At 31.4% G+C, this 23,214-nt stretch overlaps 2 protein-coding genes across 3 annotated transcripts; one reads left to right on the top strand and one right to left on the bottom strand.

Moving 5' to 3' along the window:
- Nucleotides 1–2,645: 2,645 nt before the first annotated feature.
- Nucleotides 2,646–12,427, top strand: LOC112711561 (pleiotropic drug resistance protein 2). The gene is made up of 20 exons (XM_025764242.3): nt 2,646–3,313; nt 3,625–3,745; nt 5,519–5,607; nt 5,853–5,937; nt 6,330–6,620; nt 6,711–6,801; nt 6,892–7,792; nt 8,079–8,239; nt 8,392–8,495; nt 8,573–8,738; nt 8,818–8,883; nt 9,252–9,370; nt 9,502–9,834; nt 9,917–10,207; nt 10,298–10,381; nt 10,462–10,595; nt 10,684–10,911; nt 11,158–11,329; nt 11,423–11,677; nt 11,959–12,427. Exons 1-20 carry the CDS (start codon nt 2,937–2,939, stop codon nt 12,226–12,228), a joined length of 4,338 nt encoding a protein of 1,445 aa, XP_025620027.1. The 5' UTR covers nt 2,646–2,936; the 3' UTR covers nt 12,229–12,427.
- A 1,695-nt stretch (nt 12,428–14,122) lies between these two features.
- On the bottom strand, nt 14,123–20,054 carry LOC112711562 (uncharacterized). Of its 2 annotated transcripts, XM_025764243.2 has the most exons (4): nt 19,830–20,007; nt 17,296–19,746; nt 15,188–15,498; nt 14,123–14,853 (listed from the first exon to the last, which is right to left on the bottom strand). In XM_025764243.2, exons 2-4 carry the CDS (start codon nt 19,635–19,637, stop codon nt 14,486–14,488), a joined length of 3,021 nt encoding a protein of 1,006 aa, XP_025620028.1. In that variant the 5' UTR covers nt 19,638–19,746; nt 19,830–20,007; the 3' UTR covers nt 14,123–14,485. The 2 variants fall into 2 exon arrangements, with proteins under 2 accessions (XP_025620028.1, XP_025620029.1); XM_025764244.3 differs by having other exon boundaries at nt 17,296–20,054.
- Between the last annotated feature and the right edge of the window lie 3,160 nt (nt 20,055–23,214).

Genomic DNA, 23,214 nt, shown 5'->3' with positions numbered 1-23,214 from the left:
CTCGGATTGTACATTCACACTTTAATTAATAAACTAAGATATTACTACCAAGCATCATCATTAATGGAATATTTTTTTATGATATTTTTCGGTCTAACATAATAAAAACTAATATCTGTTAAGTGACCTACTACTATTCCATAACTGTTTTCCAATCGTGAACTAATCCTTTAATGCCTTTAATGTTTCAACTAAACAAATTTAAGAGACAGTCATGACTCCAATTTAATTAATCTTCAGTAATTATTATGGTACTTAGAAAATAATATTTAATTATCAAAAAATAAAATAAAAAATAATATTTAATTTAAAAAATATAAAATAAATAATTTAAAATATTTAAAATTTACTATAAAAATAAATTAAATAAAAATTAGATCTCAAATAATAAGCACTACAAATTAGCCTTAATCTTATTAGACATAGTTATTAAAATCGAATTAGATCAATTGATTCGATAAAAAGTCGATAAAATTAGATTCCCATCTAGTCTAATTTATTCTGAAGACCGTTTCTACTTGAAAACTGACAGAAATTAATCAAATTTAACAGAAATTAATCAAATTCGGTAAAAATAGTTCATCGAATTGCTCAGATAAAAATTCTAAAATTGATAAAGTCGTACTTCAAATTTAGGTCCTTCTTATTCCTGCATATTCTCTTTGTCACTAACATACACTATTCTTTGCTATTTTATATAATAATTATTAATTATATACTTACATATGTTTAAGTTAATTATATTTTTTATTATGCATAATTATTAATATAAATATAAATATTATTGAATATGCATAAATAAAACATATAAAATATTTTTATTAATTATAATATAATTATATTTCAATAAATATATATACATAGTATATAATAAACATAAATTAGTTAGTTAGTTATAAATTTAAAATAGTTACATTAATATAAAAATAAAATTAAAATTAAAAAATTTTTATTATAAAAGATATTAAAATTTTATATATTTATTTAATAATAATTAAATTATATCTTGTTAATTATAATTTGTTAAAATTTAATTATTTTTAAAATATTAATAAAAAAATATTTTTAAAATTTTAATTATTTTATTTATTTACTTATTTATTTTTATTAAACATAAAAAAATTTAAATTTATAATTTTTAAATAAATATAAAAAAATTATATCATTTAAATTAATATTTTATTAATATTTGATATATTTATTTACGTAAAACTAAGTGAACTAATTTAACCAATAACCCAATATATTAATAACATGATCGATTCATGAATTCGATTTTGACCACCATGTTATTATGACTCAGCTTTAAAAAAATATATCTTAAGTAGTAGTCAACTAGTCACTATTTAGCAATAAATGAGATTTCCATATGGTTCACAATATATTATTTTATTTGCATAATAATAATTAAAAAAATTTAAAATAAAAAATTATAACATCATTTATTATAATATTTTCATTTATCAACTGTATAGCATGCAACTGTGTATGCATCGATAGCACCACTGTCATTTCGTGATGCATGAAGTCACAAAGTCGTGCCAGAAACGAAGATAGATTATAATAAGTTAATGGAAACAGGAAAGTTTTAACCATCCATTCTCCTGTATATTGAAATTAGGTGAATTCTATAGTACTTGTAATTTGGTGTCTAACTTTTGTCTAACTTATTTTTTATGATAATTTTTAAATATTTAATAATTATTTTTAAAATTAAATATTAATTTTTAACCTTCTTTGATAAATTAGACAAACACTTTTAGACACTATAATAATCACCCTAAAATTATATGCTATCATAAGACATCAATTTGTCCACGCATGTTTTGCATTAGCCTGCAATTGGAAGAAAAACATCTTATTTATTCGTTTTGTAGTTATCATCTTGAAAGTTGAAACAAAGTCGAGAATATCCCAACATTGGCTTAAATACAACTGCCTAATATACTACATGATTAATAAAATTCAATTATAATAATTATTAGATAAAATAAATTAAAGCAATACGACTCACAAGATCAATAATCATATCACATGATTCTAACGAATCTTTTCTCTAAAAGATTGTGTATTATTGAAAGCATGTAGGTAATTAATTTCCAATAAAAAAAAAAACAGAGATAAACTGAATTCTAGTTTTGACTTTTGAGACTCAGACCAATCGGCCAATTTGACGAAATTAAATCAGGTCGATGTAATTAAAGATAAAAATAATTGATAATAAATTAGTAAAAATTTGAAAAATTTGGTCTGATTTTTAGTGATGAACTAATTTCAAATAAGAAAATATAAAAATTATTGTTTAAAATATATTTTTTATATATAATATATTATTTTATTATATTTTGATTAATTTCAATTTAATTTTAGTAAAACTTTTAAACTATTAAATCTTTGACTTTACCAATTTATAACCGATTAAATTTTCATAAAATTTATTATAAAAAAAAGGAAGCGGTAGCAATGCATGCATTTGTATGAAACAGTTTTGAGATTATTACTCATTTAATTTGCAAGCTGGATTATTAATTTACCAAAATAGACACAATAATTTCTTAATATGCATGATAACTTTCCATCCGTGGCAAAGGCAAGTTTAGTTAAACAAGTCACAGAGATTAAGATTAATTTCTGTACAGACAGTCGTTGTTGTTTAACTTTAATTTGATTCATGAATTTTGCTTTGGACAAAGAAAGGTAGCTTCCCTGATAATTACTAAACAACACAGTTGTACCCACCATTTTCCATTTATGTCCTTCTCATAACACCTTCTCTTAATCTAGTTAGTTTCACATGTTCACATTCTTCTTCTTCTTCTTCTTCAACTTCTTCAACCACACTCTCTCTATAACTACTTTAATATAGACTCTAGAGCCAATTAGTAATAAACACTCATCTTCACATAACAAATTAAACCGTTGTTCTTGATTAGCACATGGAAATGGAGGAATCATTGGACTCAGGTGAGATTATGAGTAGTATAAGGAGGAGCATAGGGATAGGATCATCAAGCAGGAGGAGCTGGGCATCGGCGAGTGGGCGCGGCGGAAGCGAGGTGTGGAGCAAAGAAAGAGAAGGAGAAGATGATGAGGAAGAGCTAAAGTGGGCAGCCATAGAGAGGCTACCAACTTTTGAGAGGATGAGAAAGAGCATAGTCAAGCAAGTTCTTGAGAATGGAAGCTCTAACTATGAAGAAATTGATATATTCAAGCTTGGTATCAATGAAAAGAAGAGGTTCTTGGAAGCTATGCTCAGAACTGTTGAAGAAGATAATGAGAAGTTCCTCTCCAGAATGAGGGACAGGATTGACAGGTCACAAAATATTTTCTATAACACTATATTACTAGCAAATATTATCATTTTTTATCGATACTTAACCAGTAATAATTTACACATATATTTAGTTTTGCACACATAAATTATGGGCTTATTTTGTGAGCATGTCATATAATTTTAGATTTTAAACGAAAAGTATTCTGGTTACATTTTTTTTTCATATAGTTAATTATATTTGTATCTATACATTGTTTCTGTTCTGAAAATTCCATTCTTCAAATTGTCTAATTTACAAGACTTGTTGATTATTAATAAGCTTCACTTTGTGTTTGTGTTTTAATTATTAGGGTGGGTATAGAGATTGCTAAGGTTGAAGTTCGATTTGAGCATTTATTTGTAGAAGGTGATGCATATAAAGGAACCAGAGCATTGCCAACACTATTCAACTCCACACTCAATGCTCTTGAGGTATTTCTAAAATTAAGTAGCACCTTAGTTTGTTATACCATTCTGTAGGTTCAATATGAACCTTGCCACATTTAGAAACAATTATTACTGTGGTAGATAATCTTTTATATATTATTACTACTCAAATAATAAATACAGAATTAACTTTTGGCGTGTTGGTGAGGTTTTAAAAGAATACTTTAGTTTTAATGCACTATAACTATAAAGCAGATCTACATATGTATTTAATTATGTAATAATACATTAATAAAAATAATTATTTTTTACATTAATGACATAAATAATTATTTAAAAAAACAGATATAATTGAACTATTGTATAAATATATTATCAATACATTGAAATTAAATTTTTGAAAAGAAGACATCAAAACTTAACTAATTATTATTGGTTGTTACTTGTTAGATAGACTTCAATTCTTTGTCGGGTAGAGATTCTTATATATGTTTCAAAAGGCTGCCATAGAAAATTACAAAAACTTGAAATTGATTTTATTCCCACATGGCATGATGTTTTCTCCTTTTTCTTATTAATAATTTTACGATAGTGTTATTTGAATTTCTAAAACGTTAATGTTCTATTAGCACGAATAAGACGAAGAGTAGAAACTAAAAGTTTAAGTGTTAAATTAAGAATCACATTAAATTTCAATGTAGTATGCTACCAAATATGAAAATTAGAATGTTGAAAAAATATTTTTTATAATAATATTATTCTTGCATAACATATATTTCTACAATTCTCGATAAATAAAAAAGAGAAAGAAGAATGGAAATATCAAATAATAATCATAGCTGTTATTTATGTAGAATGTGGAGGTTTGAAAGTGATTTCCCAATCATGGAACCCTTCTATGTTCTTCTATCTTATTGCTCTTCACTTCTCACTCTCTTGGGACCATGGTAGATCTCATGCCATGTAGGACTTCGCTTGACCAATCAGAAATTTTATCTATAGTCAGGTTATTAATTAAAATAATTTTATTTATAAAACATAATTGTAAACAATCTTATATAATATTCTTCTAAAATTAATTTCTAAAAGTTTTGTTTTCTTTTTCCAAAAAATGAGACTCAATTTTACAATTACTAAATCAATTTTTAACAAAGATGTTAGTGGAATCAATTTTTAACTAATTGTTAAACTATTTAATAATTTTTACTTCGTGTGAGTGGTCTCTTTTGTGCTTGGTGACATATTACTCATCATTTAGTTTTAGGCTTAGTTTGGTAAAGCTTTTACTTTTCAAAAATAGCTTATAAAAGTTAATTTTTAAAAGATGACTTTTTAAAAGTTGTAGTATTTATGTTTGATAAATCAAATCAAAAATAGCTTTTAATAAACATAAGCAACATCAATTGTGTTTGGTAAAATAGCTTTTAAAATTTAAAAATACTATAATAGACATAAATGCAAGTATTAAACTTGAAAATTCGTTAACATATGAGGTTATATTAGACTTTTAAATTTTAAAAAGTACAAGCCAACTTTGAAAAGTTCTATCCTAGGTGCTTTCAAAAGTACCCGATCTTTTAAAAGCTGCAAGCATAAGTACATGATCTTTTTTATTTACCAAATACAAAATGAGGAGCTTGAACTTTTAAAAAGCACAAACACTTCTTTAAAAAGCTTTACCAAACCAAATAGTTTGGTTAGTTTAGTTTACTCCAAGAAGTTGATTTGCAACATCTAAGATTCAAGTTATGTTAGATGTATACTCATTTTAAGAAGCATTGTCTAAGGTATTTCCTTTTAATTTTTTTGTGATAACAGACAGTTCTTAGATCAATTAAAATTTTCCCCTCAAATAAAAGTGTTGTGAAGATACTACAAGATGTTAGTGGAATCCTCAGGCCAGCAAGGTATATATATATGATGGAGTCATTTATTATTTCCTAATTCACAAGATTCTTCAAATTAAAGTTGTGCCCTTAAGATGTTTGAAGATAATCCCAACTCAATTGTGTTAGCTTACACAAAAATAGTCTTAACTTATAACAAAATATAATCTCCCCTACCCCAACAAATGCATCAATGAATTATTTCAGGTATACTGCTAACTTTTTTATTTTATTCTCCATTCTATGTTTACTCAAACACTCTCCAGAATGACCTTGCTTTTGGGGCCTCCAGGATCAGGAAAAACTACACTGCTGAAGGCACTTGCTGGGAAATTGGACAGGGATTTAAGGGTTGTTCATCCTCTTGCTCCATTTCAACAAACAAAGCCATTATTACTATGATCATTATTGAATTTAAATGATATTATAGCATGACTTAGGATTTGATGCTTCACTTGTTAATGGATTTTTGTAACTGTTCCATAAATTTATCATGTCATACAATATATCATGTTAACCTGTCAAGTACTTATTCATGCTTTATTCATTCTCAACAGATTAATTATTATAATTATGTTAAGGAATATAGTGAAACACTGAATATGATTGACCTCAAAATACTAATAATAATGGATTGTGCCTTTCACCTGTGAATCATGGACAATAAATCCAGTAAAATAAGCTACATTGGAGTGTAAATCAATTCTTGGTTTTAATTGTGCACCATCAAAACTTGTCAATAGGCATCAGGAAGAGTCACCTACAATGGTCATGAGTTATCAGAGTTTGTTCCTCAAAGAACATGTGCTTATATCAGTGAGCAAAATCTTCATCATGGAGAAATGACAGTGAGAGAGACATTAGACTTTTCGGGACGCTGCTTGGGAGTCGGAACGAGGTTTGAACTATTGGTGGAGTTGACAAGAAGAGAAAAGCAATCAGGAATCAAGCCGGATCCCGAGATAGATGCTTTCATGAAAGCTACAGCAGTTGAAGGTCAAGAAACAAGTCTCATTACAGATTATGTTCTTAAGGTTTGATGCCTCAATTCTTATTTTAATGACAACTCCTTAAGAGATTATATTGAGTTTCACTATGCCTAACATCCTAAAAAATGAACTCAGCTTCTTGGATTGGAAATATGTGCTGATACTTTGGTAGGAGATCAGATGAGAAGGGGAATATCCGGAGGAGAAAAAAGGCGGTTAACTACCGGTATGTGGGAATAACTAAAACATGTAAGTATGCTTCAATTGTTTTCCATTCTAGAAATATCAAGCCATTGCTTTTATGCTGTGTATGCAGGTGAGATGTTGGTAGGACCTGCAAAAGTTTTCTTAATGGATGGGATCTCGACCGGTTTGGATAGCTCCACAACATTCCAAATAGTCAAATTCTTGAGGCAACTAGTTCATATCATGGATGTTACAATGATAATCTCGCTTCTGCAACCTGCACCAGAAGCTTATGATCTCTTTGATGACATAATCTTGCTTTCAGAAGGCCAGATTGTCTACCAAGGACCACGCGAAAATGTTCTTGATTTTTTCGAAAGCGTAGGCTTCAAATGCCCGGAAAGGAAAGGAGTTGCTGACTTTTTACAGGAGGTTACTTCCAGAAAGGATCAAGAGCAGTACTGGTTCAAAAGGGACACACCTTATCATTATATCACTGTTTCTGAGTTTGTAGCTCACTTCTATAATTACAGAATTGGCCAAAAGATTTGTGAAGATCTTCAGGTTCCTTTCGACCGCAGTAAATCTCATCCTGCTGCTTTGGTTCAAGAAAAATATGGGATACCAAAGTTAGAACTCTTCAAGGCTTGCTTTGCTAGAGAATGGCTACTGATGAAGCGCAGCTCTTTTATATACATATTCAAGACAACTCAGATCATGATCATGTCTTTGATTGCTATGACAGTGTTCTTTAGAACAACAATGAAACATGGCCAACTTCAGGATGGGGGAAAATTTTATGGTGCATTGTTCTTCAGTCTCATCAATATAATGTTCAATGGAATGGCTGAGCTTGCTTTGACTATTTTTAGGCTCCCCGTTTTCTTCAAGCAGAGAGATTTGTTATTTTTTCCGGCTTGGGCATTCGCACTTCCAGTATGGATATTTCGGATCCCTCTATCTTTCATTGAGTCAGGGTTATGGGTTTGCCTTACTTATTACACTATAGGGTTTGCTCCACCTGCAAGTAGGTATGACAGTTCACTAATTAGTTTATTTCAAAGAATATATCCTTAGTTGATAAATTTGTGCTGCTAATTATATATCTATAAATTGTTTCTTATAAATTGTTCCACATTCTCTAGTTGTACTATTGGTGCATGTGCATGCTTAAAAATAATTTGTTGAAGAGCTAATATTGTCAAACACATAGGGCTTAAAGTAATTCATATGCTTCTCTAGTTAATTTTTATTTTTAATATTTTAACTATATTTCTTTTGCCGTATTGAATAATGATCCCAGAATAATTGTTGCAGGTTTTTTCGTCAGTTCTTAGCATTCTTCTGTGTTCATCAGATGGCTTTATCACTTTTCCGATTCATTGCGGCTCTAGGAAGAACACAAATTGTGGCAAATACACTTGGTACCTTTGTACTGCTACTTGTTTTTGTGCTTGGTGGATTCATTATAGCCAGAGGTGAGCCTCAGTTGTTTTCTTTTTCTTCTCTACTTCATAGTCAAATGAAATGAAATGAAATAATGCATGGCAGAAAACTTTTATCATTTCAAGAAATTGCACAAAAAAGGAAGTGGAATAATTCATGAAAATCAAGTAGTCTACTTTTGCAGATGATATTGAACCTTGGATGATATGGGGCTATTATGCATCTCCAATGATGTATGGTCAAAATGCCATTGCCATCAATGAATTCCTTGACAAAAGATGGAGTGCTGTAAGATCTTGAAAATGTGGCCAAATTTTCTTTATTTGATTTCATTGTATAACTGCATTCATTTATCTTCTTTTCAGCCTAATACGGACCCGAGAATTCCTGAGCCTACAGTTGGGAAAGCTCTTCTCAGGGCTAGAGGCATGTTTACAGAAGACTATTGGTACTGGATTTCTGTTGGTGCTCTCCTAGGCTTTTCGCTACTCTTCAACATTTGTTTCATTGCTGCTCTGACATTTCTGAATCGTAAGTTTCAAGACTACTTGTTTCTGTTGTGATATAATATAAGACTGTTCCTAACAAGATGTTGAAAGTTAAATTGCAGCATTTGGTGATTCCAAATCAATTATTGTGGATGATGAAGACGAGATGGAGGGAACTACAAAACAGAGTAATGCTTCAACTGCGAAAAAATTTGAGCCTACTAGATCTTACCATTTTCTTTCTTGCTGATATCCTGTAAAAATACTTTTCTTCTGGGAAAATGCACTCTCTTGTTGGAAAGAGTCAACTTAATGCTATATGTCACAGCAAGTTTTTAGAAAAGTACCTGCTTTGTTCTTTCAAAACTAGTCACGTTCCATTATAATGTGTACTTTGTCATTATTCTGAAATCAGATAACTTTCTAGTTGATGCAGAATGATTTTCATCTTGTATTCAACATTTGTTTCTTTCTTAACAGTTTGAAAATTACACCATCTGTTAGGATTAGAAATAGTATATTTCCTTTTGAACAACAAGCTAATGGCTAAATGCAGGCACTGAGCTAGCAGAAAGAAGCAATCCAGATGATTCAAAAGCCAAGAGGGGAATGGTGTTACCCTTTCGGCCCCTATCGCTTGCATTCAATCACGTGAACTACTACATTATGCCATCTGTAAATTGCAGAACACTCTAGTCCTACATCAATTTCCTATCTATGACAAATACTTTGTGGTTTTTCTATATTTGTAACTATGTTAATCCTCTGGAGTATTTATAATGTGGTAACATTTTTGTTGGTATCAGGAAGTTAAAAAACAAGGAGTTGAAGAGAATCGGTTACAATTACTAAGGAATGTTAGTGGAGCTTTCAGGCCTGGATTACTAACAGCATTAGTAGGTGTAACTGGTGCTGGAAAAACTACATTGATGGATGTTCTTGCAGGAAGAAAAACTGGTGGTTACATTGAAGGAAGCATCTACATATCTGGTTATCCAAAGAACCAAGAAACATTTGCAAGGGTTAGCGGTTATTGTGAACAAAATGATATCCATTCTCCAAATCTAACAGTCTATGAATCCGTCGTGTTTTCTGCTTGGCTGCGTCTTGGTAAAGAGATCAACAAAGAAACAAAGATGGTGTGTTTCTTCCTAAATCTTAAACCACCCTAAATTGATGTAAATAGAACCATTATTCTAAAACAATTTCCATGTATTGCAGATGTTTGTTGAGGAAGTTATGAAGCTTGTTGAGCTAAATCTGATGAGGAATTTTCTAGTAGGCCTTCCTGCCATTAATGGTTTATCAACTGAACAAAGAAAGAGACTCACCATTGCTGTGGAATTGGTTGCAAATCCTTCTATCATATTTATGGATGAGCCAACTTCTGGACTTGATGCTAGAGCCGCAGCAGTCGTTATGCGTACCGTCAGAAATACAGTGGATACTGGTAGAACTGTAGTCTGCACCATTCATCAACCAAGCATTGACATATTTGAAGCTTTTGATGAGGTATGAATTCCCAGTATTTCAAGATAAACATTATTTTTCTATAGCAGTTATGAAGACACAGTGCTCTCTTAATTTTCATGTTTCCTTCAGCTTCTTTTGATGAAGAGAGGAGGACAAATCATATACGGTGGTCCCCTTGGTCTACATTCTCAAAAACTTATAGAATACTTTGAGGTGAGTATGATTTCTGAAGTTCTGTACTGCAAATGCCAAAATGTATTAGTAATCAATGTAAACTATGTAATGTTTTTCAGGCTATTCCAGGAGTACCGAAAATCAGAGACGGATATAACCCCGCGACATGGATGTTAGAGATCAGTTCCCCTGCAGTTGAGTCTCAGCTTGGTGTAGACTTTGCAGAATTGTACAATAAGTCAGAATTATATCAGTTAAGCATAGCTTGGAACTTCATTGCCAAACACTGCCAAATCCGAAATTATACATCATCTTACATTTTTTATATCAACTCTTTTCAGGAGGAATCAAGAGCTTATTGAAGAGCTAAGCACACCATTACCGGGAACAAAGGACCTTTATTTCCCTACTAGATACTCTCAGTCCTTCATAACTCAGTGCAAAGCTTGCTTTTGGAAACAGCAAATGTCATACTGGAGGAATCCAACTTATAATGCCATCCGGTTCTTCATGACAATAGCTGTAGGGATAATTTTTGGATTCATTTTTTGGAAAAAAGGAGATAAAACGTAAGTTTGCAAGATGTTTTAACTTCTATGTTTTATACGAAAGAGAGTTGAACTTTACATAAAACCAAGAGTGTCATGAATTCTTTGTTTGATGGCAATGAAACATCTCAAAGCTTTGTTCATGTTGGATGATACTTCCTGTTAAAATTTTGGATTGAATAGAAGTGTAGTTGAAATACTTTTAGGAATCATCAAAATCTTGTCAAATTAGTTTCATGTGAGGAAAATTACTTTTCTTTCTTGCAGTGAAACAGAGCAGGACCTTATAAATCTAGTGGGAGCTATGTATACTACAATTTTCTTTCTTGGATCCACCAACACAAATGCTGTCCAACCTGTTGTTGCAATAGAAAGAACTGTGTTCTACCGAGAAAGAGCGGCTGGAATGTACTCAGCTCTCCCTTATGCAATTGCTCAGGTGAACAAAAGATGACCCTTTTCACAGATACAAAGCAAAAACAATTGATAATTTATTCCCAATTACTGAGAAGATTCATGAAATCTAATGCAGGTAGCAATAGAATGTATATATGTTGCAATCCAGACAATGATCTACACACTTATCATTCACTCAATGATGGGGTTCCTTTGGCATGCTGACAAGTTCTTCTGGTTATACTATTTCATATTCATTTCTTTTGTCTACTTCACACTTTATGGAATGATGACTGTGGCTCTCACACCAAACCACCAAATCGCTGCGATTGTCATGTCCTTCTTCCTGATGTTCTGGAACATGTTCGCCGGTTTCCTTATCCGAAAGTCGGTATGTATAGAAAACCAATGATCAAATCTGTTTGTAGCCATGAGTAAGAAAGCAAATTGCACATTATCCTTCTTGTTTAAGGAATATAGATCACACATTAAATGCACATATATGGAAATCTTTTTTGGCTCTAAGTTGATAGGTAATCAAGAATCTTCATGAAGAAGCTAGTATTACATATATTTTGTTATATTATTGTCTATCCATTCTTTCTATTAGATATTGAATCATGTAAGTGAAGTTTTAACCTGAAATATCATTGTCCTTCTCAATTTTTGCAGCAAATTCCAATATGGTGGAGGTGGTTCTACTGGGCTAGCCCACCAGCTTGGACCATATATGGTCTACTAACCTCACAGATAGGTGACAAAGATTCTCCAGTTGCAGTTCCTGGATCTGGCACATTATCAGTGAGACACTACCTTGAGAAACAAATGGGTTATCACTACAACTTTCTCGGAGAAGTTGCTGTGGCTCATGTTGCTTTTGTTTTAATATTTCTCTTTGTATTTGCATATAGCATCAGGTACCTCAATTTCCAGACAAGATAAACGTTTCATAGGATTAGAAATGAAAAGAATTTGTATAAAGAAGCAACAGGAAATAAAGAAAGAAATGTGTCTATTATTTACAGGGTTCTGTACCAAGTATGTCAAGAAAATATTAAGCAGCATTTTTGCTTTAATTTGTATTATATACACTAACTGGAAATTATCAATTGTATCTAGTTTTAAATCTGATATTGCTCCACATCTTCAGTTTGATCTTTATTATCCTTCCAAATTAGATCCAACTAGATTCAGACCTGCAAAATATACAGAAAACTTATGCTATACCCTTTTTGTACAAAATTTTTTAGACAACTAATTCATGATATTATTATCATTGTATTATATTGTATATATATTGAAGTATTTGTTTAAGTAGAATCCTTCCTAAAACAGAATTGTATCATAATAAATTCTATAGTATGATAAAATTTAATTATTCAATGTATTTACTATTTAGTATATATATTGAAGTATTTGTTTAAGTAGATCTTTTTGATAGAGTATAACAAAAAGTCGTTATTTTTTTCTATTTGGTTTTCATAAGTCCAAATATTTTCACAATTGTTATTCTTAATATCATTGAATATTAAATGATTTCACAACTTTTAATTTCATCCTAAAAATTAAAAAATGCATAGGTTCTTTGATCTATAGTGTAAAATATTAAAAAATAGAATAACATTGTAATGAATAGAATTAATGACAACTAAATAATATGATAGTTTTTTTCTTAAAAAATAATCTAATAATAATATTAAATTTATTATTAATTAAGAGATAATGCTAGCAAAGGTCATTAGATGTTACTAGCTTATAACTAAGGGTGACAAACGGACCTGAAACCTACCGGGTTGAAACTGCCATAATTAAAAAAGTCTGTCTAACTCGCACCACCTAATCTGCGAGCTTTGACGGGGCGGAGTGGACTTTTCCGGCAAGCTCGTCTTTTTTTTTTTTGTAATTGAAAATATTTTAATTTATAATTTGGATTATGTTTTATGTTTGATTGATTAGAGATTTGAGAATATTTAATTACATGTTGTAGATAATGTTTGTTTTATTTTTTATAACGTTGATTTTATTATTTTGTTTTAAAAAACTTAGTTACTGATTATGTTTATGACATATTTAGAATTATAAAGACTTTAATATTTTTGAATTTAAAAATATTTTTTTATATTTTTAGAAATTATAAATTTATCGAAATGATTGTAAAATTATATATATTGTTTAATATTTAATGGTTTATTAATAAAAGAAATAAATTAATAAAAAAAGAATTAGTAGGCTTAACCCACCAATCGGCCGTTAGATAGGATGGAAGAGGAATTCAAGACCGCTTCACTAAGTGAGGCAGAACAGTCATCCCGTCAACTGGTAATACATGGAAAATTGTCTAGACATGTAAAACAAGTTGAGTTATATCTTAACATTTGTTTTCTTATATCAAGATATATCAAATTATTTGGTAATCAATGTGAATATTTATATTCAAATAAGAAATAATAATAGCATGAAATTACTACAAAATATTTTGTTAAAATTAGTATATAATGTAAAACCATCTATCAATAGGTAGTAACAAATGTTACAAATATAATTTACATTCTTCATTTAATATTTTTTTGTGTCTTTCTTCATTTAATATATTATGATGGAGACATGAGATGATAAGAAAAATATATAAAATAAGTATATTAGAGAAGAAAAGAAAGCTTTTTTTCTCCCTATTTTACTCAAAAATACTAACCTAAACAGATTCCTAAATTTATCCACTTCATATTGCAAATAAATGGATTCAATTTTTTTTTTATTTCTCACGGTATTCCCTAACCTGTTGCGAATCTAAACTCCATTTCAAAATCTGCTAAGAATCTGCCGCTGGCCAATGGGCTGCAAATAAATGGATACATTTTATTGACCTTATAATGTACTATTTTCTTAACATCAAACATTCATTTAACAAATAGCTTGATTCAAAGTTAAGCCCATAACTTAATGATTAAATCTCCTGCACCTCATTTGAATATGGCATCCTATGTTCAACTCTCCTACATCAGCTTTCAGTCAGATACAGTCCAAATACTCAAACAAGAAACAGATATCTTAGGACTATTCATTGGAATTCCAGTTATACCCATATATGGAACTATTAACATGCACAGCTAAAATACAAATATGCACTTAAAATTGAATTCATTCATAGCACCAGGGGGTCCCTGAAATTCCTGAAAGGTTCTTCAATCGTATGCTGTGACTATCGCCTCTCGTCAGGTTTAACAGGAGCATTGTCCAGGTCCTCTATCTCCTTCCTGCTCTTTACCATACTCCATTTCTTACTATTGAAATCTAGTTTGTCCAAATCCTCTGCAATTCCAACATAACCATAAAGAATCTTCTCCACTCTGTCTCCTTCACGTGTTTCTTTGATGTTGCAGCTTTTGATGCCTTCAGATTTTACTCTCTCAAATTCATTCCTGCCATGATTATTGTCAGAAAGATATCTGTGAAGCCTCTCTGCATCTCCCAGACCACCAAAGGTACCGAGGAATTTCACCAAGATAACGCTTTGATCCGCAGGCTTCCCTAGGCATAATTTGATTCTTCCCCTTACAAAGCCTTTACCTGCAAATTTTGAAATTAAAAGAAAAGAAAAAGGGCAGTTTTCCCAAGACAACATACAATGATCAGATGCCAATTAGGAATACAAGTTTCAAGTGGAATAAATTTACATTTATCATGCTAAACCTGCATATTCAAATGGATGATTCTTGTAAATACACTAAAAAATAAATCAAGTTATATTCAAGTTTTAAAGTTCTTGTTGCACAGTATCAAATCATCACAAATCACCTCTTACCTGAATTGAGTTTTAAACCAGCGTGTGCACTTCACTAACAGTTTTCTACATATTATGTTTTTACCATCCAAGATAAACAACATCAAAAAACAAACCCACCTCTTAGGAAAGATTCAATCGTTTCCATGCTCACAACCTTCCAGTTCTGTGGATTGTCATCATACATTGATATGTTATGGATGATAGTAATTGGAGGCCAGATAATCAGATCCTCCTTTTGAGCCATAGCTTCTGAATGAGGCAATATCTGGGGAACCCAAGTCACTGTATCTTGAGGAACAATAGTATCCCATCCCATCAGAACACAAATTGCTCTGTGAAGACCCAAATGCTTTGTTCTAAGCCCAACCTTATGGGACATAAAAGCATGGGTAACTAGGCGTTGAGTGTCCATGAACTCCTTCGAGGAGCTGTATCATGAGGCAAATAAAGAGTACAAATAAAGAAGTTAGAATTATATAATGGAAATTATACTTCATCTTGAAAAAAAAATGAAAAAAAAAAAACGTTAGTCTTACTAGTATATTATGAACTGTTCAATGGTCCAAATAATAGACTACCAGGAAATTTAATAGCAACCCAATGTTCTAATTACAATGTAACTAACAAAATTGCCTGATGCAATGACAGAAAAGAGCACTAAATTGAAAGACCCAAACATTACTGGCAAATCTTCAAGATAAATGACTGAAGCTAATCAGAAAAAATATAAATAATTCTGTGAATGTTATACTCTCCGACATCAGAAAGACCCAAACTTTACTTTATATGCATCAATGTACATGAAACAGCTTATGAGTAACTTTCTGGTTTACTTCCTAATCTATTTATCAAATCAATAACAGCCACATAGCCACTAACTTGTCGTCATTCACCTCTCAGGAGTTCCTAAGGTTATACTTGGGAGTAAAAGATGATGGAATGGAAGGGTTAATAATGGAATAGAAAAATACTTATATGAAAAAATAAATTTTGGAATAGTGATGTGCGGAATATAATGGTTAGAAGAGAGCCACTCTGATGTTTGGAAGTCTTTAATGTAAAAGAATGGAATAATGGAAAGGAGTATAAACTTTATCTTCCAATATTATCCCTTATGGCCTTATCCCTTCCTAAAAGAGATAAAATGTGAGAAAGTAAAATATTACCTCTCTTATTGACTATCCAACTCGGGTGAACTCAAAATTTAACTGTTACGATGGCTAAGCCAAGCCATGTCCCTCACTGACCCTTGCCTTCAATACTAACAGGACACTCCCAAACACAGGTTTTGGAGAACCATTCTTACCACTCCCTGCCTCTCCCCTGATTTTAATGTTCTCTCTCAAACATACCCTAAGGAACTTGGCTATGTCAGCCATGAATACCCTCAAACAGGAGAAAAATTGATTAAATAACCCAGCTAATTTATTTAATTCATGTTATTCCTAATTTCAGTGGAAAGCAGCACATATTCAAATATTCACCCCTCCCAGTAATAATCTTAAAACCCAAAATTACAGCCATACTTGTAACTGGAAAATCAGTTTTTACAACCAAGAACCCTCAGTAGTCTGGGCAATTTTGAGATAACAGTACTCTATTATCATCACTATGTCAAGCCATGGCCAAGCAAGTAGCAATCCGTTTGGTGGTTGTCAACCTTAAATCAACAACTTAAAATTCATCTACCATCTCACAATCAAAAGCTATAAAATCTTTCCTGTCTCAAATTATACTAGCTGTCTAACCGTTCCTCCTGAATACAATTAGGCTCCAATTTTTGAAGTACCCAAAGGCTAAATCAACTAGCTAAAAATTTACATTTATACGAACACAAGGTTAACTAAAGTTCTAACCCAACTTTGAAACCATGCAAAACCAGCAAAATTAAATGTAACTTTCACCACCATTCAAAAGAATAGACAACACTTATCCTAGCTTTGCGATTCATGTTCATCCGCAGACCACTTAACCATATGTTTGATCCTATTTGCACGGGCACAGTGATATCAACCCATCACGGCATCCACCTTAACAAAGCAATAACAACTGCTCATATCAATGTGTTATATTTCCGGAGCTGTAGAACCTAAAACATGATCCCAGGAATAATAACACATGTAGTTGACTCAATCTGTTAAGTTAAATACTAGGGAACTCCTAATTCAATATGTGAACAGAAGTGCTCAATTTCATAAAAGAGCATCATAGAAAAGAAAACAGACCTTCTGCCACATACAATGCAGTACAAACTACCAGCTTTTCCTTGATCCCGGTACCTTCTATAGACAGATGAGTTCAGATTCAACCTCTTGGAGAACATTAAGAAAGCCTCATGAACCATTTGTTCAAACTCCTCAGAGCCCTCAGTTGGTTCAGATTCTGTGGCACAAACCCAATCTTCAGATGATTCATCATTAGTTGTATGCTTACTTTCATCGTAACCATGATACTTTTTCCAAACTTTAGGTTGCTTATGAATTGCATTTCTTTTAGAATGTTGCTGGGATTTATACCAGCTTGCAGTACTAGCCCTTGGATGATGCTTTATATTTTGACTGGAATACTTCTGATACCGAATCGAATGTCTTTGTACATGTCCCATAGACTCTTGAGGTAATATCCAGTCATCAGATGGAAAATCATCATACTCCAACTCATTGTACTTACTCTTATACTTCACATACATGTTATGGTTGGATCCAATATCACCAGATGAATACATCATATCCATATCTTCATCATCTACCCACTCTTCACTTTCATATAAATCTTGAAATTCTTCGGCTCCATCCCATTTACTTGATCTTATTCTTCTAAAATCATGCACATCAGCTTCATCATTAGCATTGTATTTTCTTTTCAAAAATCTATCTGGATGGCCATGATTGCCAAAATCCTGTCTCATTTCTTGCACTCTGACAGCTTGTCTGTAGGTTCCAGAATTAGGCATAGACAAAGGAGGACTGTGAAACCTTTCTTGATGAAGTCCTGAACCTCCATCTCTTCGAGATTCAAATTCTGATCTCGGATTTGATAATCGATCAACCTCTGGCGCACCCAGATATGAAACTTTATGATCTTGTGGTGTTCTCTTTCCAATTTCAGGATAACTATACCCAGAATGTGAATAGGTCTCACCTTGTGTCGGTGCATTTGATGTTCTTCTCATATCATGATAGTCAGAATACCTTGGCCTTTGTAATGGAGGGTGGTCATGTAAAACAACCCTCCTTTGATAGCCATAAGAATCTTCACTCTTTTCAGTTCTATCTAAATCTGGATGTGAGATATAAGGTCCGGATAACTCCCTATTATCATAATCCATTAATGGTTGCTCATAGTCTACTCGACCATGAGGAGCTACTCTTCTAGGTATATCATCATACTGATATACACGCTCATCCTGTGCTGAATTAACCTGTAATTTAGAATTAATAAAATCCGCATGCTCAGCCCTAGCAGGACTAAACTCACACTGTTGGTGGCACATCATACTCCTCTGCCCAATTTCAGGATCTCTACTAGTGTGTACTGATGGCCTTTGCCCATGTCCATTAAATCCTACAGGTTCTGCTAGTTTTCCACTGCTCCTTGGCACATCATAAGATGTACGCAAATAAACTCCATTACCACGTGAACGTAGAAAATCACTCCTTGACATTTCCATGGAGGAGTTTCCATAACCACGGATGTGAGAAGTGCCTGCAAAATCCTTCGTATAAGGGGGAGAAACTGCATAATATGAGACACCCCTTGCATGATACATAGTTTTCTCAGCCTCATTGTGGGATGCTGCAATGTGTGTCTTATCCATAGGTAGAGGGTCTCTTCGTTGTGGCCTTTCATGGTCAAACCTAGCCATAGGAACACTCCTAGACTGTGGGGGCAAGTGCCCGTCATTTTCTTCATACCGTGGAGCTACACCCATGTCAGTTTCTTCATACCTTGGAGCTAAACCCATATCCGCAATTGACCTATACGAACCTCCTGCCTCATTTTCACGCATCACAAACTTGTGATCCACTATACCATGCCCACCACCAAACCTGCTATCAATGAATTCTTTCTCTCTATCACCATAAACTCGCTTTGCATCCAGATTTTCATCATCAACACAGCAATCCATGGTCTGTGACAGCTCATATCTTGGTCTCAACCCCACAGGCGGTGGTGAACAGTTCCCATGCCCAGTCCCATCATCAAAATGTGCCCTTTTCCTGACTAGTTCAACAGGTGGGGACCTTGACCGGGGCTGGCCACTCCTTCGGCAACCCGAATGCCAATCATAATCCTTTCCTTCAAAACCATCACTAACCCCTTTATTTCCAGAACCAACCCTTCTCACTCCATCAACCTTCAGTGGGCTCAAATTCCTCTGCGGGACAACCGGTGATCGGTCTGAGCCCTCAGGGCGGGTCCTCCGGTAAGGGTCGGGACCCGCCTCGAGATGGTTCTGAGAGCGCAGCTTCGTAGATGGAGACAGCGAAGCATGCTCTTCCTCGCGTCTTCTGAGTGGTGGTTGTTGTTGCTGTTGCTGTGGTTGCTCTTGTTCTTGTTGTTGCATCGTTTAATTGAGTAAACAGAAACAAACCCTAAATACCCTTTTGGTCGAATTTTAGTAATCCCGAATTAGATCTCAGTAAAAACGGAGAAACCCTAACCCTAGAAAGATGCTGAAATTTGCAGAGAACAGATCAAGCAAGAATTTCAAAGAAGCAAAGTGATGAATGAGATTGATGTTGTTGTGTGGTCAAACCTTATGGAAGATAGCAGGAAGCAGCATCGATGGAGATAGAGAGAAGATTGATCGCCAATGGAACATGGAAGGAGCAGCGAAAAGAGTGTGTGTTTTTGTTTGTGTGATGAAGCAGTGAAGGAAGCTTCTCCAGATCGGTTTTGGTCATTGGTCTTCTCACAATTATGCCGTGTATCTCAAATATTATATCTTTTGTGCTAGAAAAGGTTTTCTTTTTACAATCCTGCTCAAAACAGCCAACTAGCCAACTATTAATTGGACAATTGGGCTGCAAACAAATTCAATTTATTATTTAAAATTAATTTTAAAAAACTCTTAAAATAAAAATAAAAAATATAATAAAAAATATCTAAAATTATTATAAAAAATATATTTAAAACATAATAAAAAAATCTGAAACAAAAAATATCTAAAACTATTAAAAAGAATTCACTAAAATTTAAAAAGAAAAAACATCTAAAATATGAAAAAAATATCTAAAACCTATAAAAATAATACATTAGAATACCTAAAAAAATAATCGTTCAAAATTATTAAAAAAATTCAAAACTAAAAAAATATCTAGAATTATTAAAAATAATCCTTTTGCTTCTCAACTCTAGAGAGATAGAAGTGATAGTAATTTAGATCAAAAGAAAAAGAAGAATTATTTTAAAAAATTAGTTGCTTAGTTGCATATAGAATTAACTTCCTAGATTTTTTTTATGAATTTTCATAAATCGAGAGTACAAGCGTAAAATTATTTTATATTTAAAAATAATTTAATTATAATTTAATTAAATATATTAAATTATTAACTTTATATAAAAATAATTGTATATAAATTTTATTTTATATTAATAGTATATTAAAATTAAATTTTTTTTTTAAGAATTCAATTTAATACATTATTAGTATAAAATAATTTTACATATTTATCAAAACACATATTATTATATTAATAAAATTAACTACGTAATCATCTAAAAAATAAATATAATTATAAAATATTTTATATTTTCAGTACATTAAAATTAAACTTAAATTTTAAATAGGTAAAAAAAACTTATCATTAAATATTATTTATTAATAAAACATATTAATTTTAACTATATTTATTATATTTTATATCAATAATTTAAATTTATAATTTATAATTTATAATATTTTATTGTTTATTTTATTTTTAATAGTAAATTAATTTTCTGAAAATATTATATTTCTTATTTTATGTGGAGCGCATTAGTATTTGTTGAAAGGAATTGAAAATAATATATTTTGGAACTCTACTTCTCCTTCTATGCTCAGCATTTTTATTTTTTCTTTTATATTTTATTAAAATTTATCTATCTTGTATCCTAAAAATATATATTAAAATTATAAATTGAAAAAGTTTTTATTAAAAATATAAAAAATTTAAGTTTTTATTGTATTTATTTTATATTTATTAAATAAAAAATTAAAAATCTTTTACTAATAATAATCTTATCATGTGTCTAAGATACATGTTAGTTAAATCCTTTTATTTATAATTAGATTGAGACCCACGTGATGCGCGGAGTGATAAATTAATGATAGTATAAAATATATTTTAATAAGAATTATATTATTTAAAAATAATTAAAATATATATAAATTAATATTAAATTTGCTGTGGTTTTTATTTAAAATATTTTATAATATAAAAATTTTATATATCGAAGTTATACAAAGTTACATTTTTATTTGTTGTTTTTATTTTCGTATTTGTTTTAATTGACAGATTTAGTCTTTTTATGAGGTATTTGTCCTTTTTTATTTTTAGTTGTTATTTGATTTGTTTTTTTTTCATATGTTCTTTCGAAATTATTAATTTGTATACATTTTTTATTGTCTTTTTTTGTTCCATCTTTATATGTATGTTCTTCATCTGAATATGTGTCCTGGATTCGTTTATTTTTCTTTCTCCTTAATCTCTTGATTAGTATGTCATCTAGATCTAATAATATTAGTGTTGGTGAAGTTAGTTCCTATAATTAATGAAGAATATAAATAATATAAATAATATTTTAAATAAATAAAATTTTTGTAGTATTACTTGTTAGATTTGTTGTAATAGGGGGTCGAGTTTCAGTATTTTTTGTTAGGACAAATATCTTGGTAACAGTTGAGAGCATTTTTAAAAGTTAAAATCATTTACGTTGATTTCTAATATAAGTGTGAGGTTATATAAATTCTTCAATTGAAATGGTGCTTTAGTGACATTGGTGACTTGGAGTGTAATTAGATTAAAGGCAGTTGTGCCCAATAATTTTTTTATTTTTTTTATCAAATAGCACAAAAATTATTGTAGTACATTGATTTGCAACCTTTAATTTAATTTTGAATATGTAATATTATTGAGTTAGTAATTTATAGAGTAAACACCCAACCCGGTCCCTGTCCAATATTCATAAGGACAAAGCGATCCCTGTCCAAGAAAAAGGTGCGTTCCGGTCCCTGTCTTTGCATTCCGTGAGACATAGCGGTCCTTCTGTGCCTTCCGACGTTGAAAACAACCGGAATAAGCATACGTGTCACTTAACGGTGATGAGCTGGCTGCCAAGTGTCCTTGAAGTGCCAAGCTGTCAATTTAAAAATGGACAGGGGTCGATCTGTCCCTTTCTCCCAAATAAAAACGCTGTCGTTTTGTGTGGGGGATTAAAATGGTGCGTAGAGTACATGCCTTGGGTTTCCATTTAACCCTTCTTCCCTTTCTCCTAATTACAGAAAACCCACAATCTTTTCATGTTCCCTCTGAAGACTCTCTGAAGACGACAAAACGACAACGCTCTACCTGGCTGTGGAGTTGAGTAAGACGCTGACAGTGTTGCTGACAACGCTCCAAGTGAAGCTTCAGACGGCACTACTAACGGACTCCCTGACGACGTTGACGACGTTGACGTTCAAGGTAAGTAACAGATTATTCAAATAAAATATTAGTTACATTGTGTATTGTTTAATTAGTTTTGAGTTTCTGAGTGTTTGCATTTTTTGTTTTCTGGCTTGGTGTCGCCTAACAAAGATAGAGTTTGGTTAGGGCTCAATGTTGCTAATTTTGGGGGGATTTTGCCATCAAGAGAGATAGATGTTTTCCCTTCCTGCAATGGAATTCATATAGAAAATAAGGTTCAATGGAATTCATATACAGTTTGCAAGTGGGTTTAAAATGCATCGATTTGCTTGTATTAAAATCACAAACTCTGTATATAACAACAAATCTGACAGATATATTATCTTTATTCAAATTTTAATATTATATATATATATATATATATATATATATATATATATATATATATATATATATATATATATATATAAACATTGTTATGATTAATGTTTATAAAAGAGTTCACAGCAATTTTCTATTAAAGTTTAAGGCAAA

Source organism: Arachis hypogaea, chromosome 9 (genome assembly GCF_003086295.3).
Source record: "Arachis hypogaea cultivar Tifrunner chromosome 9, arahy.Tifrunner.gnm2.J5K5, whole genome shotgun sequence".
In the NCBI taxonomy this organism is placed as follows: domain Eukaryota; kingdom Viridiplantae; phylum Streptophyta; class Magnoliopsida; order Fabales; family Fabaceae; genus Arachis; species Arachis hypogaea.
The sequence above is the reverse complement of the archived record's forward strand: the minus strand, read 5'-3'. Positions and strand labels throughout refer to the sequence as shown.

Coding starts and splice junctions, on each gene's coding strand:
- LOC112711561 (XM_025764242.3), top strand. CDS start 2,937: ATGGAAATGGAGGAATCATTGGACTCAGGTGAGATTATGAGTAGTATA. Junction 5,938..6,329: donor AATTGGACAGGGATTTAAGG/GTTGTTCATCCT, acceptor ACTTGTCAATAG/GCATCAGGAAGAGTCACCTA. Junction 8,884..9,251: donor GGAGGGAACTACAAAACAGA/GTAATGCTTCAA, acceptor GGCTAAATGCAG/GCACTGAGCTAGCAGAAAGA.
- LOC112711562 (XM_025764244.3), bottom strand. CDS start 19,637: ATGCAACAACAAGAACAAGAGCAACCACAGCAACAGCAACAACAACCA. Junction 15,499..17,295: donor TGCATTGTATGTGGCAGAAG/GTCTGTTTTCTT, acceptor CTCATGATACAG/CTCCTCGAAGGAGTTCATGG. Junction 14,854..15,187: donor GATTGAATCTTTCCTAAGAG/GTGGGTTTGTTT, acceptor CAAAATTTGCAG/GTAAAGGCTTTGTAAGGGGA.